This window comes from Ovis aries, chromosome 12 (genome assembly GCF_016772045.2).
Source record: "Ovis aries strain OAR_USU_Benz2616 breed Rambouillet chromosome 12, ARS-UI_Ramb_v3.0, whole genome shotgun sequence".
In the NCBI taxonomy this organism is placed as follows: domain Eukaryota; kingdom Metazoa; phylum Chordata; class Mammalia; order Artiodactyla; family Bovidae; genus Ovis; species Ovis aries.
The window spans coordinates 51,145,839-51,162,812 of NC_056065.1; the positions used below are offsets into that span (position 1 = coordinate 51,145,839).

Consider the following 16,974-nt stretch of genomic DNA (forward strand, 5'->3'; position numbering starts at 1 on the left):
CTGGCCCTTGAGGCCTGTCCCGCCAACTTCCCTGAGCCCAATCCAAGGAGACTGAGCTGCTATCTCCTGCTCCTATGAGAGCAATACAAATCTAGCTAACACCAGACTGAAAGTAACTGCCCTCCCTGGGAGAGAGGACCACACCACAGGCAGAAACAAAGAAGGTCAAGGTCTCAATGCTGATGCAATTCTGGGTGCCCCTGGGGCTGAATTGGTGCTTGGAGCCCCTTCGCTGGAGATGGGGTGGGGTGCAGTACATAAACGGCTCTGGTTTCCCACGTGGGGAAACAGCCAGTTTTACAAATCAACACAGAGGCCAAAGGTTTGGAAGAAACCAGGCTGTTCCAACCTAAGACAACAAATGACTACAGACGTGAGGATGTTCTTTTTTTGGTCTTTGCTGCCATGTGTGTGATTGCCTCTGACACACTGTCAAGGACAGAAGGGACTCAGAAATCGATGGATCAGGGGAAATGGGGGCGAGTCTGCCTCTAAACTTTGAGACCCACTGGGTTCTCCTTCCTCCTTCCAGGGGTTGCTTAGCCTTTTCTACCTAGAATCAAGGGTAGGACCCCTGCAATGTCAGAAGTTTCCAGGTTGCCTTCCTGATCCTCCTGACCGCAGAGAACTGCCCTGGTGCATGTCTGCAGCCTTCTGAAAAGGGGTCTCACATTCATAAGATCTCATTGTGGCTTTTGATCCCCAGAATCAGTTTCTGAGCCACCACTGGGACTTTGAGAAAGAGAAGAGCCAGGAAGTGACTGGCCTGGTTTAACGCTGAATTTCCACCACTGGACCAACCAAAAAAGATGTCCCCTGGTCAGGCTTACGCAGCTTAGAATCCATTCACAACAGAGGCTGGCCCCTTCCCACCCTGGCACTCACCCTCACTAGATGGGGCGATGGCGCTGTCATCCCACTCCAGGGTGGTGGAGGTGACGGAGTTGAAGGAGTTGAGGGAGAGGCTGTCTGAGCCGTGGACCGAGCTGGGGAGGCGGTCTTCAAAGTCCAGCAGGTACTGGGGCTTGTAGTAGTCGGGCATGTAGGGTGCCAGGTCTAAATAGGGGGCATCCTGGGGAAAGAGAGGAAGAGGCAGGTTGGGGTGCCAGCAGGCCACGGTGGGCCTGAGTACGCGGCCTTCCTCGGACCTGCCTTCACACTCTCCCAGGCTGGTTTTTCTTTGGAAATCAACGTGTTTAAGGTACTAAGTCCAGAAATAAACTGCTGAGAGGATTGTGAATGGTTGTGGCCCATAAGGCTGTGGGCCCGGGGCCCGGGGACGACAGTGCCTGCTGGGCCTCCTGACCCTCCGTAGCTTCTTGTACTCATTTTCCCCAGTGTCTACTACTTTCTAGGTCTGTGCTATTGGAGTCTGGATCTAGGCTGGTGACCCAATTAGCAGGGGGCAGTTTCTTGCATCTTGATGAGGCTGCAGAGGTGCCTCTGAAGCTCCTGGGCTGCATTGCGATGGCTCTAGTGCGTAACCGTGTCCATGACTGACCATGACCAGGAGGGAGGCTGGGAAGCAGGAAGCTGAGAGGCTTCCAGGATCCCAGGAGGCCCAAGGATGAATCTGCCTCGACTCTCAAAAGATTCATGTTCTGAACATGAAGGAGTATTAAGTGCTGACATACTCTAGGCGATGTGGTTTTTCTCCAAGTTGGGGCAGAGACAGGAAGGAGCCACCCAAACCAGGGATTCTGGCCAAGAGTCACCTTAGACCCCTTGGGCAGCCCCTGAACCGTTCCCTCACCTGAAAAAACAGGACGATGCTCAGACTCAGCCTCGCCCATCAGGCTCCCTGGGCGGGACCTCGCCCACCCTGCCCAACCCTCTGCCCCTATGAGCAGTGAGAGCTGGGATGTCTCACCAGGTCCAGGTCAAACCGAATGAACTCCAGCCCGGATACCAAGGTCAGGAAGAGGGTCAGGTGGTCATGGCTACAGACCAGGGCATTCCTGCAGGGCATGAGACAGGGTCATTCATGGTGGCTCTGGGCCTGGTTTCCAGCATAGCCCTGCCTCCCCAACAAGCCAGTTGTGTTGAAGTTTGATGTGTGACCTCCTCCCTCCATCCCCAAGCTTGATGCGGCCTTTGCCCACCCCCTTCCAGCACTCTTGCCTGGCTCTGGAGCCACAGGCACTTTACTGCCCATGTCTTCAGATATGGGGCCTGTGGCAGCTCTCAGCAGCTGCTCTGAACACTTCCTGCAGCAACGCCAGCAAAGGCTGAGTGTTCTGGTCAGGTCTGAGGCCTGGCTGGAGGGTCAGGCAAAGGCTGATTAGGCACCAAACGACTCGTGGAGCCCAGCTGGAACCTGGTCTCCTGGCCAGAGCCATCATAGGCAAGCTCCACTGGCTTTCAGGCCATCACTGGTGTGTCTTCAGGCTGCCCAGCCAGGCTAGGCCCCTGAGGGGCGGGCAGAGTGTGGTATGTGCATGGGTATGATGTTGGGCCGAGGCTCAGGGGCACGCAGGAGCTCCGTGCATGAGACCCCGCGTCCGGACACTCACTTGACATAGTACTTGTGCAGGAGACCCAGGTTCTCCTGGAACAGCCGCAGGTAGCTCTCAAGGGAGTTTTCGTTGAGGGCCAGGTACAGCCAGGCCCGGCCTGCAAATGAAGGGCAGGAGTAAGTGGGAGGAAGGCCCAGCAGGTGGCAGCTTTCCTTGGCCTGGCAAGGAGCAAAGGGAGGAGGAGTGGCCGGGGAGAGCAAGCACCCCAACAGCCTTCTCACTTGCAGAAGTGCCACGCCCTGAAATCTTGACCTTCCTCATCAGACTCGAGCCTGTAACTGGCCAGGAAACTTGGATTGACAGGGCAGACCGCAAATCCCAGGGCAGACGGCAAACCCGAGCTGGGTTGAGAATGTAACGATGCTGCGCTGACCCTGTAGCTGACACTGATCATAGCTCAGGGAGAGAGGCAAGACCCCTCACTCATGCTCCGGCTGGGATTCAGGAGGAGCCCAGCTCTCTTTAGCATCTTACTCTCCTTCCCCACAGCCATGAGGCTGCACCCAGATGTCATGTGCTGGGGAGAAGTGAGGCCTTGTGGAGAGCGCTGGCATCTCAACAGCCCTCCACCACTGGACACCACGAAGCACTTGGCCTCCCAGGTTGACCTGAGTCCCAAGCTACCTGCAGGGAGGGCAAATCTTCCTCGAGTCAGCCTGGCTCTACTCACTGCGCCCCAGGTTGGTGGCCACGTGCTGTAGCACCTCGATGTGCTTGACGGCCTCTCTCCTGGTGAAATGAACCACGAGCACCCAGTAGCCAGATGAGAGGTCCTGCAGCCTGAGAAAGTAGGACAGGAGCTGCTGTGACCTGGATGGGGCTACCCTGTGGTCAGCGGGCCCACCAGCCTCTGAGTCAGCAGGAAGTCCATGGCTGAAAGCTGGGATTCCCAGGGCACCCACAGGTCTCCTCCTCCTCCTCCACCACCAGGCCTTCACGCCATCATTTCATCTGTGGCTAATCCCTTCCCCCATCATTCATGCCTGCTCAGAGACGGACTACTGGGACAAGCTCAGACAGTCTGCAGCCCCCTTGAGAGAGACCAATGTCTTTCTGCCAGGAAAGAAGAAATAAAGGGCAGTCAAGGCTAGGGACTTTCCTCTGGAGGCTACCATGGCCTTGGTCCTGCCCTGTCCAGCCGCATGGTCCTCTCCAGAAACTGCTGTCCTCTTACCCGTAGAGCAGAGCGTGGTCCAAGTGCTCACACAGACGCTGCAGGACTTTGTCGTGGTTGCGGATGGCAGGGGTCTCATCTTCACAGGCGGCAAAGTAGCTCTGCAACTGAAAGGAAAAACAAAATCCCCCCAGATTGGAAATGGACGAAGAGGAGGGCCACAGAAGTTCTATAATCAAGAAGGTAACTAAAGGGACTTCCCTGGTGGTTCAGTGGTTAAGAATCCCCTGCCTTCCAATGCAGGGGATGTGGGTTCAATCTCTGGCTGGGAAACTAAGATCCCATGTACCCATTCACCGCAGAGAAGATCCCACATGCCACAACGAAGACCCAATGCAGGCAAATAAGAAAGAAATGAAATGAAAAAGAAAAAAGAAAGTAGCTAAGAACATCAGTCAAAGGATGTATCCACGATGACCAACAGAATCAACCTTGAACTGCCTGCACCAGCTGCTTTTCCTGTACCACAGGTGTCAGTGGGCATAGGAGGAGTGCTAACTTAGAGCCCGGTCCCCAAGAGGCACTCCTGTGTGCTTGTCACAATGACAGCTTGATGCTGGCGAGGAAGTCATGGTCTACATGTGGGTCTCAGGTGGTACCACACTTCCAGCCTGTGCCACCAAGCTGTATAACTCTAGGAGCTCTGAAGTGAAGTGAAGTCGCTCTGTCGTGTCTGACTCTTTGTGAGCCCATGGACTGTAGCCCACCAGGCTCCTCCATCCATGGAATTTTCCAGGCAAGAGTACTGGAGTGGGTTGCCATTTCCTTCTCCAGGGGATCTTCCTGACCCAGGGATTGAACCCAGGTCTCCCGCATTGCAGGCAGACACTTTATCATCTGAGCCACCAGGGTACCTACAATATTATGTATACAAATGAACACACAGTGCCCAGTAAATCCCCTTGCTCTGCCCTGGAGCTGGCCACATGGTGGCCTGCCTGAAGTTGTCCCTCTGCACAAACCAAGGGCTGAGGGATGTGGGAACTTGCTCCAATGGCCTTCTTGTCAGAGGCTGACATGGGACACTGGGTTTACCTGAGGAAAGTGGCTGGATATGGATCCAGGTACCCGCCAGGCCCAGATTGAGCCCTACACCAAGAATTACACCATTCCCAGGCTGGACTGAAAAAAGATTTGGGGGCTTTCCTCGTCTAGTGGTTAAGAATTCACCTGCCAGTGCAGGGGATGTGGGTTCAATTCTTCATCCGGGAAGATCCCACATGCCACGGGCAACTAAAGCCCATGCTCCACAACAAGAGAAGCCACCTCAGTGAGAAGCTCACATACCACAATGAAGAGTAGCCCCTGCTTACGGCAACTAGAGGAAGTCTGTGCACAGCAACAAAGACCCAGTGCAACCAAAGCTAAATAAATAAATCTAAAAAAAAAGAAATAACCTAATATTATACATGCAGAGTACATCATGTGAAATGCCAGGCTGGATGAATCATAAGCTAGAAACAATACTGCTGGGAGAAATATCAATAACCTCAGATATGCAGATGATACCACTCCAATGGCAGAAACCAAAGAGGAACTAAAGAGCCTCTTGATGAAGATGAAAGAGGAGATTGAAAAAGCTGGCTTAAGACAACATTCAGAAAACTAAGATCTTGGCATCTGGTCCCATCACTTCATGGCAAATAGATGGGGGAAAAAATGGAAACAGTGACAGACTTTATTTTCTTGGGCTCCAAAACTGCAGGTGATGATGCAGCCATGACATTAAAAGATGCTTGCTTGTTAGAAGAAAAGCTATGACAAACCTAGACAGAGTATTAAAAAGCAGAGACATCACTTTGTCATCAAAGGTCTGTATAATCAAAGCTATGTTTTTTCTAGTAGTCATGTACGGATGTGAGAGTTGGACCATAAAGGAAGCTGAGTGTCAAAGAATTGATGCTTTAGAACTGTGGTGCTGGAAAAGACTCTTGAGAGTCCCTTGGACAGCAAGGAGATCAAACTAGTCAGTCCTAAAGGAAATCAACCCTGAATATTCATTGGAAGGACTGATGCTGAAGCTGAAGCTTCAACCCTTTGGCCACCTGATACAAAGAGCTGGCTCATTGGAAAAGACCCTGATGCTGGGAAAGATTGAAGGGAGGAGGAGAAGGGGATGACAGAGGAGGAGATGGCTGGATGGCATCACTGACTCAGTGGATGTGAGTTTGAGCAAACTTGGGGAGATAGTGATGACACAGCCTGGCTTGCTGCTGACCATGGAGTTGGACATGACTTAGTGACTGAACAACAACAAACCTCATATTAAAAATAGATTTGGCCAGTAGGGGAGATGAGCTGCACCACGGAGTAACCTCAGCAGACTGATGGAGGCAAGGGCCGCTTGCTCAGCTCCAATAAGGACAAGAAAGCCCAGATCAGAACTGAGTTCTCTACAGCCGCTATGAGGAGGGGCGCCTCTGTCAAGGAGCAAAGATCTGGGAGGAAAGTCTTTCCCACTTCCCTCTGGTCTACTGCTGCCCTTCTAAAGGCCAGAGTGGGGAAGGACACACAAAAAAGAATACTCATCTCTGTACACTCATCTCAGGTTTAAGCTCCTGGCATTGGACGAACGTGCTCTCAAGTGCTTTCTGGAAGCAGTGGCAGAAACGGCCTCAGTAGGCAAGGCGCATCGACCACACCAGCAAGCACGCGCTCCTGGCCAGAGGCCAACCATTCAGCCCCCACAACAAAAATAGCTTCTCTTCTCCGTGGCCCAGAGTAAACCCAGCGGCCCTGCTGGCCCCGGACAGGCCTCCATCCTGCAGGGTCTGCCCCTCCTCCCAAGAGGCAAGCCCCAGGAGCAGAGGTTCCTAGAACTAAAAGAAACAGCGGAGCCTCCAGAAACTGCAGTGGCTGAAGGTACGCTTGCATGGGTTCCCACCGAGAACTATGACACCAGGTCCAGTTTTTGTTTTTGTTTTTGTTTTTAATTTTTTGGCCATGCCACATGGCATGTGGGAACTTAGTGCCCTGACCAGGGATCAAACCTTGGGGTCCCTGCATTGGAAGTGTGGAGTCCTAACCACTGGACCACGAGGGAAGTCCCCCACCTCCCTTTTTTTTTAAAATTTCAAAATCCAAGAAAATCTGAGATCAGAGATTCTTAGATGTAGGAACTGGAAGGATCTTTAGAGAGCTAGTGCAACTCCTGTATTAAGGAAGGAAACACAGGCTTATTCATTTGTTTGATGGGAGCCACACCCATCGTAACACCTGAAAAATATGGAAAAGTTTAAAATTTTACTCATTTATCTTTAAACAGAGAAAGTGACTAAAGTCAAAGAAGGGTAAGTCCTTCACTTTGATTTTCAGCTAAGTGAGGGAGCCATGGCTGGAACTCAGACTCCTTTTTCAGGTCAAGATACCTTAAAACAAGATATATTCTAAAAGCATTATTTGCTCATTGTAAAAGTATAAGCCACATGGATGTGTGTGTGTGTGTGTGTGTGTATGCATTATTGTTGTGAAAATCGTTACTCTTTGCAACCCCATGGACTGTATAGTCCATGGAATTCCCCAGGCCAGAATACTGGAGTGGGCAGCCTTTCCCTTCTCCAGGGGATCTTTCCAATCCAGGAATCAAACCCAGGTCTCCTGCATTGCAGGCGGATTCTTTACCAGCTGAACCACAAGGAAAGCCCCGTATATACGCATATGTATATATATATATATATACATATATACACACACACACACACACATATATGAAGACCTCCTTTCCCTGCCCCCACTGTCAACAGCCTGTATGCGTGCCCTTGCAACTCTCTTCCTGCATACAAAGACTTAAAAGAGTGAAATGGGATCATGCTGTACTCATTGCTCTGAAACTTGCTTTCTCTTAATATATCAAATGTATACTTCCATATCATCACAGAGAGATCCACTCCATCCTTTTTAACGGCCACAAGTGTATTCTAAAATACGCTGCACCATGCTTTAACCATTGTTAGATACAGTTATTGTCTTCACTTCTTTGATATTACACAGAATACTGCAGTGCACATCTGGGGATGCCTGGGTGGCTATTTCTGTATGGTAGAACAGAACAGTATACGGAGTGGAACCACAGAGCTGAAGAACATGCATAACTACAATTTGGCTGGATCTTGCTATGTGCTCTTTTAAAATGTTGGACTTATATACATTCCCATCATCAGGCCCAAACTGGGGATAATTAGTAATTTCCGCTTGTCCAGTGGGTGAAAAACAGCATCTAATTGTTTTAAATTGTATTTCTCTGATCACCAATGCAGCGGAACATCCTTATTCGCTGTTTGTATTGCTTTTTCTGTGAATTGCCTGTTCACACCTCTGCCCAACCTTCTCCTGGCTGCTTTTTTCTTATTGCTCTGTTGATACTCTCTGCTAGTTAAGGTTTTAATCCTGTGTGTTGCTATGTGGGGTGTTTTTGTATTTGTTCATTTTTTGCCCAGTGTGAGTTGACCTTTCTTTTTTCCTTTATTTTTCAACTGACCTTTAAACCTTGCTTATGGTGCTTTTTTACCTATTCAGAAATTCTTATTTTTTGTATAGTAAAATCTGTCCATTTTCTCCTTTATAATTTCCCATTTTCCCCGGTCTAATATTATAAAAAGTACCTTTATTCTTCTATAGTTTTAGTAGTTTCTTTTTTAATGTTTAGATTTTTATGTATGGCATGAGGTAAGGATTCAGCTTTATTAATTGGATGGATAACCCATTTTCCACATTTATTGGTAGTCCCTTACCGATTTATGATTTAATAAAACATTTTTCTAGACATCTTGCTATGGACAGAATGAGGCCACTCCATCCGCAACCATCCTTTTTCAAAAGTGTTTTGACTCTACTGGCATATTTTTTTAGAATAACATTTCCCTATAATTACTTTCTGGATTTGGAAGCAAATTATACTCAGTCCAGAGATTATCTGGGGAAAAAATGGTATTTTTGCAATACCAAGTCTTCCCACCAGGAACATGAGATTTAAAAAAAATTTTACTTTGATTAAAAGAAATTATTTTAATGAGTTGATTTGGCTGTGCCAGGTCTTAGTTGTGGCACACAGGATCTTTAGTTGTATCATAGGAACTCTTTTGGTTATGACATGGGAGGTCTAGTTCCCTGACCAGGGATCAAACCAGGTCCCCTGCACTGGAAGTATGGGGTCTTAGCCACTGGACCACCAGGGAAGTCCTTGGAATTTTTTTGTTTTTTTTCCATTTACACAGGTCTTTTTTTATATCCTTTGGTAAGTTTTCCAACTTTCTTTGGATAGGTCTTGTACATTTCAAGGGGGTGTTGCATACATATACATGGTAGGAAGAGTTAGGGGAAAGTCTGCAACCAGGAAACAGCTTTTGCAAAAGGTATAATAGAAAGAGTGTACAGCATGGTGGTGATGAGCCAGGGCTCTGGAGAGGAAACACTGGTCCAAAGACTGGCTCTGCTACTATAAAGTTAAGTATCTTTGGCAAATTACTTAACCCTCTAACCCTCACTTTTTCTCATCTGTAAAAGAGGTTAAAAACATTGTTTAGAGCTAAGCTGTCCAATACAGTAGCTGCTAACTACCTGCGACTACTTGAGTTTAATTAAATTTAAAATCAAACAAAAGTAAAAATGCAGTTCTTTAGTTGCACTAGTCCCATTTCAAATGCTCAGTAACCACACATGGCTAGTGAGCACTGTATTGGACAGTGCAGATGTGGAACCCTCCTTTATTGCAGAAAGGTCTATTGGTTTAGGGGATCAAATCATATAAAGCATGAAAAGGCTTAGCATGGACCTTGGTAAGCAAAAAATGCTCAGTAAGCATTAGCCAAGATTATTAAGAATAATGAAACCATGGTGATAGTTCATGCAGCATTACTTACAGTGGCCAAGTTACAGAAGCAACCTCACTGTCCATCGACAGATGAATGGATAAAGAAGTGGTATATATGCAATGGAATGTTACTCAGCCACAGAACAAAACAAACAAACATAAGGAAACAGAGACTCATGGCTGCAGAGAACAAACTGGTGATTCCTGGGGTGGGGGTGGGGGCAATGGATGGGCAAAATAGGTGACAGGGATCAAGAGTTACAAACTTGCAGTTATAAAATAACTCATGGGCAGGGGATAGAGTCAATATGATAATAGTTTTGTATGGTGACAGTGTGGTGATCATTTCATAGTGAATAAAAATACGGAATCACTATGTTGCACACCTGAAACAAATATAGTAAGTTAATTACACTCCAAATAAATAAAGGGAAGGAATATTCCATATTCTTAGTTACACCAATGACACAGCACTTGGCCAAACATAAGTTCAGGGTCAAAGAAGACTCAGTAATGCTCTCTCTGCTCTCAAGAACTAGTATTCCTAGCTCACTAGCAGGTGGTTCCAAAGGCTATCCTTTAACCACTCTTTCACAGCAGGCTGACAAAACATTTCCATCATCTCAGGGGGCAAGGAGATCTTCAATCAATGCGACAGCCCAGTACAGTTCTTGAGAGGGAACAAGAAGGAGGATGGGGATGTCTCTGAGTCAGTGACGAAAGAATTTTAGGAACTCGCCAACAGCTTGAGCTCATCCCTTGGAAGCTGTTCAGAAAGCGCCACATCAAGGTGAACAACCAAGGTCTCCTCCCCCATGACCCCTGCCCTGGCCACAGAGCGGCAGCTGCCAGGAGCTACTCATGGCACCAGGAAGGTCACAGGCTCTGAAAGTGGGAGGAGAGCAAATATCGAAGCCTCATTTGAGGGCCCCTGAGCAAGAGAATCAGTGAAATGCGGCTAATGAACACAATGCTGCCTGGATGCACGACTGCCGAATCGTATTCAAAATTACTCCTTAGTTAGACACAAAACCTGCTGGAGCAGCTACCACTGGCTGTAACTAGCGCCATCATTAAAAAAAAAAAAATTATGTATTTGCTGCCTCGGGTCTCAGTCGTGGCACATGGGCTCTTCCTTGCATCTCTGTGGAACCTTCTGTTGTGGCACACAGACTCTCTAGCTGCGGCATGTGGGATCAATAGTTGCAGTGCACGGGCTTAGCTGCTCTGTGGCATGTGGGATCTTAGTTTCCCAAACAGGGATCAAACCCACGTCCCCCACGTTGCAAGGTGGATTCTCAACCATCGGACCACCAGGGAAGTCCCTAGAGCCATCATTTATGGAAGGCTTGTTATGTGCACTATGAAGGTGGCGGACAACCTGGATTTAAATGTGGGCTCTGCTGCACATTCATTGTGTGACCTTGGGCAAGGGACTTAACCTCTCTAAACTGTTTCCTTTTCTCTCAGCTATGTCGTGTGGCATATGGGATCTTAATTTCCTGACCAGGGATGGAACCCATGCCCCCTGCATTGGGAGCAAAGGGTCTTAACCACTGGATTACCAGGGAAGTCCCTAAACTCAGTTTCCTGATCTACAAAAACATAGGTTGTGTGAGCGTCCAGATAATACCTTAATTGTATTTATCAAAGTGCACAATGCCTTGAAAGCAATTAATAAATGTTAGCAGCTATGATGACATACTCTACAAACACTACTTAACTTTACCATCACAGCAACCCTATAAAGTAGGTCACAGAGCTAGTCAGTGGCAGAGGCAGATTTTAAATCCAAGTCTTTTCATCCAGCCTAGCTTCAAGATCCCCAAGTGAATGGTGCGTGTAAAACATTATATGCTGTTCTAGTATGTTGTAGGAGAACCAGAGAAAGCGAAATGCAGTCCCCTCCTTTCTCTAAGTCAAACAGCAAAAAGCCCATGGTGCACGAGTACCGTATCTTCTGCAGCTCTGCTTTTTGAAAGATGGATGGAGGAGGAAAAGGCTGCTGTGGCTCCTTTAAGAAGAAAGCCCACATACTCTCGCCATCCTTTTGCTCCACATGGGCATCTATCTTCCCAGTAGTGAGGAAGTGGATGGTCTGGTTAAACAAGCCAGAGCTTCTCCTGGAGGAGCCTTCCCCACTTCTGGGAAAAAATTCATCCCGCCCATCAGACTGTCGAGTACTTCTTTCATGCCCATGAAAATTTGGGGAAAAGGCCAAAAATTTCACAATCAGTAGGAGTCTAGAGCAGGGGTCAACAAGCTATGGCCAGTGGGTGTGCCTATTTTTGCAAATAAAGTTTTATTAAAATGGCCACACCCACGTGTTTTGCATTATCTACAGCTGCTTTGGCGCTATGAGGGCCAACTAAGTGGATGCGACAGAGGCTGTGTGGCCCACAGAGCCTGAAACATTTACTGCTTGGCCCTTTACAGAAAAAGTCTCCCGACCTCTGGTCTAGAGCCTCAAGCAGAGGTGACCAGGAATGCACATCTGTCACAGACTGGCTCAGGAGGTGTCTCTTGCCCAATGCTCAGTTTAGCAGTGGCCAGAAGGGGAGGTTTGAGCCTTGAAGATTCAAGTGTTTCAACAAAGACTTATTGAGCACCCACCATGTATATACCAGATGCTGTTCTTTTTTTGGCTGTGTCATGTGGCTTGTGGGATCTTAGTTCCCCGACCAGGGGTTGAACCTGGGCCCTCAGCGGTGAGAGTTTGGAGTCTTAACCACTGGACCTCTGGGTAATTTCCATCAAATGCTATTCTTATACAGAAGTCCTTGCTGTTGTATAATGTAAATCATATGCAAATATATAATATAGTGCCAAGGATTAATAATGCCATAAGAAACAAAGCAGGGATTAGGACTCTGCTGTAAATATGGGGTCTCACTGAGGAAATGACAACAGAGGTAGCTAGGGGAAGAGTACTCTTGTTAGAAAAACAGCAGGTGCAAAGGTTCTGAGACAGGGGCAACAGTAAGGAAACTGGTATGGCAACGATGTGAGTGATAATGAGATCAGAGAACAGCCAAGGGCCCACAGCACGCGCAGCCATACAGGCTGTTGTAAAAGAATTTGCATTTCATTCCTAGTTTGATGGGAAATTATTGAAAACAGGGAAATGTTAACAATATAATTCAATATACAAAGCTGCTCTAGCATCTATATGGTGTCTATATAAACTGTGGAAGGCCACGGTGGAGGCAGACAGACTGGCTGAGAGGCTATCCCAGTGTAGATGGATAAGCTGGGAGCTGGCTATAGTGGTGGATGTGATAAAGGGTTGGATCTAACATCTGTTCTGCAGGTGGTGCCCTGGGGACTTACTGATTGATTAGATGAAGGGTAGGGGGGAAAAAAAGATGCCAAGGATGATTCTAAGGTTTTTGGTCTGAGTAACTCAACGGCAGTGCTGTTTCCAGATGGGTGGAGCTCTACATTGGCCACAGTAAGTTCCAAATACCCATGTGTTGGCCAGGGTGGGGGCGGTATTCTCTGGTGGTGCAGTATTAAGAATCTGCCTTGCAATGCAGGGAACACAGGTTTGAACCCTGCTCCAGCAAGATCCCACATGCTGAGGGGCAACTAAGTCTGTGCAACTACGCACAACTACCGAGCCTGTATTCTAGAGAACTGCGAGCTGCAGCTGCTGAAGCTTGCACACCCCAGAGCCTGTGCTCTGAAATAGCAGAAGCCACCACGACAGGAAGCCTGCACATTGTAACTAGAGAGTAGTCCTTGCTCGCCCCAACTGGAGAAACCTCGCATGCAGCAATGAAGACCCAGCACAACCAAAAGTGAAAATTAATTAATTAATTAATAAAACAAAAAGGTGCCTATCAGGTATCTAAGCGGAGACGTCAAGGAGACAGTTGTATAAGTGGGCCTGGAGTTCAGAAAGAGGTCATTGCTCGCCATCAGTCTTTGGATGGTATTTAAAGCTGTGGAATTGGATGAGATCATCTTGGGAATGAAGAAAGAGAAGCATCTGAGCATGGAGCCAGGGTGCTCCAACGTCGAACCAGGGGCCCTCCCCCAATCTGCACAACAGGCTCACGTGGGGAACTGGAGGAAAAGAACAAGGCAAAGGTGCCCCCCACCCAGATCAACCAGAGCAGAAACTCTGGGGGCGGGGCCCAGGAGCCAGCAATTCTTTTTAATACTCCCCAGACAATCCTAACGCCCAGCCAGGGAGGAGGATCACTGCTTTAGACTGCGAAGGCACAGCCAGCAAGGCAGGTGGGAAGTCTGGACAGTGTGTACTCCAGAAGCTAAGTGAAGACAGTTTGCAAAGGGAGGGAGTGATCAGTCCATCAGGTCATGTTCCCACATAAATGGAGGGGCGCAAACCTTGAGGAAAAGCAACAGGGGTGAAGAGGTAGAGACAAAAGCCTGGGAGGGGTCCACCAGGGAGAGTTAGAGCTTTTTTGGATCCTGCTTCAAGCAAATGAGGTATTTGTAAATTGACATAGATGGGGCAATTGGACCTTGAAAACAGGACGTATGATGACACGGAGGAAAAACTGAAGAGAGAAGAGGAAGAAGAAGGAAGCAAATAGAGGAGACAGCAATACAGAAAACTCTGTTGACCAGCTTTGCCAACAGGATGGCCGGAAAACACGGGTGGAGTAAAGGGGCCAAGTCCTTGAACAGGAAAGACGGGGTGGGATCCACAGCCCAGGGCAGGGGTGGCCACAGATGGGAGCCCAGGTGGGCTGGTGAGCTTGATGGTGGGAGGAGGAAAAAATTCTCATGAGAAGAAAATTTATAAAAATAAGCAAGGTCCCCTGAGAATGAAGAGAGAAACAGTAAGATTTAAAAGTAACTGCTTTGTTTTTAAACCCATGGTTTCCTGAGAGTCCTTGAACTTGGGCCTCATCTCCAACTCCTGCTCCCAGGCCACACCCGTACTGGCTAGGCTGCTCTGGGTCCTCCTGGTGTGCTCAGGCACCCAGGCATAGCCCACTCCAGACCCTCACAGCTGGGAGGCCGGCGCTCTCTGCGGAGCACTCTGGGACGACGGGCAATCACGAGACATGGCCAAGGGGACATGGGGGTGGTGCACTCCTGCAAGCCAAGAAATGCCTGACTCAGAGCATTTTAATTAGCGTCAGTCCCACTCTCTGCTCCAAGCTGAAACAGCCTGGCCCTCTCGGCCTTGCCTCTCTCATAGATGCGTAGCCATGAAATGGTTTTTAGTTTTATGGTTGGTATCAAGAAATCCTTCCAGAATTGGTCCCTGATAGCTAACTTAAGGGCAGCTCTGACAGGTTAAAAACAGCCAGAAGAAAATGAGCCGGTTACAGCGGTCCTCCCATCTTTCTCCCTGGTCAGTCAAGACCAAAGAGGCTGTGATGCTGCCCAGCAAACAGACAGGGAATCTGGAATTTCGCTCGGCTGGCTACTCACAGGCTGTACAGGGTGGAGGGGGCAGAGGGGCATGGGGGAATCCCATTCCTATATTTCAGAGCAGGATAAAATCCCTGCCCCAATAAAGCCAGGAGAGTCCGCGAGGCTGGAGAGACCCAGGGCTGACGACATGCTCATGTGAACCGCCCAGCCACTTCGGGGCTCCATCCTCGCTCAGCACACACAGACCTCGAACGCAGGAGTCCCTCCTGCTGCCCAGGGAGGAGGTCACCAGGTAACAGCAGCCACCCTAGTGGCTCCATGGAGACCAGATGTATTTAGACGACAGTGTTTAGAGCAGCCTCCTCAGTCCAGGTCTAGGAAGTAGAAATCCAAAAGGAGAAGAGAACCCAACTGAAGGGGGGGGTGGGCAGCTACCTGACCTCAGAGCACCTTTTACCTATTAAGCTGATGGCAGCCCTGGCCACACGAGCTCAACCCAGACTCAGAGCCACCATGAGCTACAGGACCTCCTGGGACACCTCGTCTCCGGGGCTGCCTCTCTCGGGCTGCAGGTGCGCTGAAGGTGACGGACGAGGTCTGCAGGGAGTGAGAGGCCTCTGCCTGCCTTGCCTTTGGGATTCTAGCCACCGAGGGCCTCCTGCTGGGTCAAACCATGCCTGTGGCCCTTGGGAACATTTGCTCTTCTTTCCAAGGCAGACACTTCGAGGACAGGCAGACATCAGGCCGTGTGATACCATCTATTACCTTTGGGGTCAGAATGGCCCCATATCTTGATGCCTGGACATGCCCAGGGAGCGGGACCCTAGGAGGGTTCATCCTTGGCAGAGATGGCAGGAGAAGTGTTGGTGTGGCCGCCCACCCTGATTCTGCACCAGTAGTTTGCACTAGCTTCAGATACTGCCTCTCATGGATCTAAGAGACGACCAGGGCTTATCACCCACCTCAAAAATAAATAGAAATAAATAAATAAATAAAGCAGGCAGGCTAGAGTCTTCTAAATCTTAGCAAAGCTTCTTAAGAACAATAATGCCTGCTTTACATGATCCAAGGAATGAGAGGCTACTGCCAACAGCATTTCTGGAAAGATGCTCCACTGGAATTGAAGGCAAATCTGGGTGTGGGTCAGGAGGAAGAAGTTTGGAATCTAAGGGCGGAAGAGACGTAGACACCACGTGGGTGCTGCCCGCTCCCGCTCCCATCGCAGCGGGAGGCGGTGGCTCCACGGCAGCGGTACCAGGATGGAGAACTGTGTGTGCCGCTGGCTGACTGCCGGGTCTCTGGTGTTTGCCCAGGGACCTCTTGGGGGGAGGGGGGCCTCATGGCATCTTCCTCTCCTGGAGCCTCTCAGTCAGGGGGGTGTCGGGGGAGTTACAGTGAGTGAGGAAGAGGGTCTCAGTGATGGGACTTTACTGAATGAGCTGAAAGTCAGAGGAATAACCACCTAACCAGAACCCTCATCTCCTGGGCAGGGAGGCTGGGGTCCAGAGAGGTAAGGACAGGCTCTGACCTCTTGGCTTTGCTTAGCGGTCCTCCTGCTTCACTGCAGCATTCTGGTTGGGTGTGCTCGTATACCACAGAAGGAGCTATTACTGGAGCCCCTTCTGCTCCCATTCCCTCAGGGATAATGCAAAGGTCAGGGGCACCTGCTGCCACCATCTGGAAAGTGCTCATCCCAGTGTCTTACTGAGGAGGGCAGAGCAGGAGGCGCTGGGCCACTCCCAGGGCTCTGTGGAATGGGAGCTGGGGGGACAATGTCGGGAATGTCCCAGCTGCTCCCTTCCTAGACAACACGAGAATAATGTCAACAGAGGCCAAGGCCCACTGGTGTCCACCGCTCCACCAATCCTGGGCAACCACAGTGATTCTAACTCATTGTCCTCATTTAATCCCTCACCTGAGATCCCACCCTACCTTAGCCTGAAAATAGCTCATTTCTAAATGACAATCAATTATAGTAGACTGTCAACCCAGACATCATCCCCACACAAGGACCAATCAGAAAGCCTGCGATTCAGAGATGACCGGCCTGGTTTCTCAGTGGGCATGAAAAACCTGGTCCTGCAGCCAACAGCCCTTCCCAGGAAAGGCCTGTGCCCAGG

The 16,974-nt window shown here is 49.2% G+C and overlaps 1 protein-coding gene and 1 long non-coding RNA gene across 6 annotated transcripts in view; one reads left to right on the forward strand and one right to left on the reverse strand.

Annotated features, from left to right (window-relative positions):
- PLEKHM2 (pleckstrin homology and RUN domain containing M2) overlaps positions 1–16,974 on the reverse strand; it is a 39,379-nt gene that overhangs the window by 11,427 nt on the left and 10,978 nt on the right. For 2 of the 5 annotated variants that reach the window (XM_042257429.2, XM_027975868.3), the window contains exons 2-6: positions 3,691–3,797; positions 3,187–3,296; positions 2,514–2,613; positions 1,871–1,958; positions 886–1,072 (exon numbers count right to left, since the gene is read on the reverse strand). In XM_042257429.2, the coding sequence (XP_042113363.1) occupies positions 886–1,072; positions 1,871–1,958; positions 2,514–2,613; positions 3,187–3,296; positions 3,691–3,797 (592 nt within the window). Of the gene's footprint in view, positions 1–885; positions 1,073–1,870; positions 1,959–2,513; positions 2,614–3,186; positions 3,297–3,690; positions 3,798–16,974 lie in introns of those variants that run through there. The other 3 variants (XM_027975869.3, XM_060396582.1, XM_042257431.1) reach the window with 2 other exon arrangements.
- On the forward strand, positions 6,409–14,347 carry LOC114117242 (uncharacterized). Its single transcript, XR_003590966.3, has 2 exons — positions 6,409–6,552; positions 10,127–14,347. It is a non-coding gene; the product is annotated as an uncharacterized LOC114117242 (long non-coding RNA).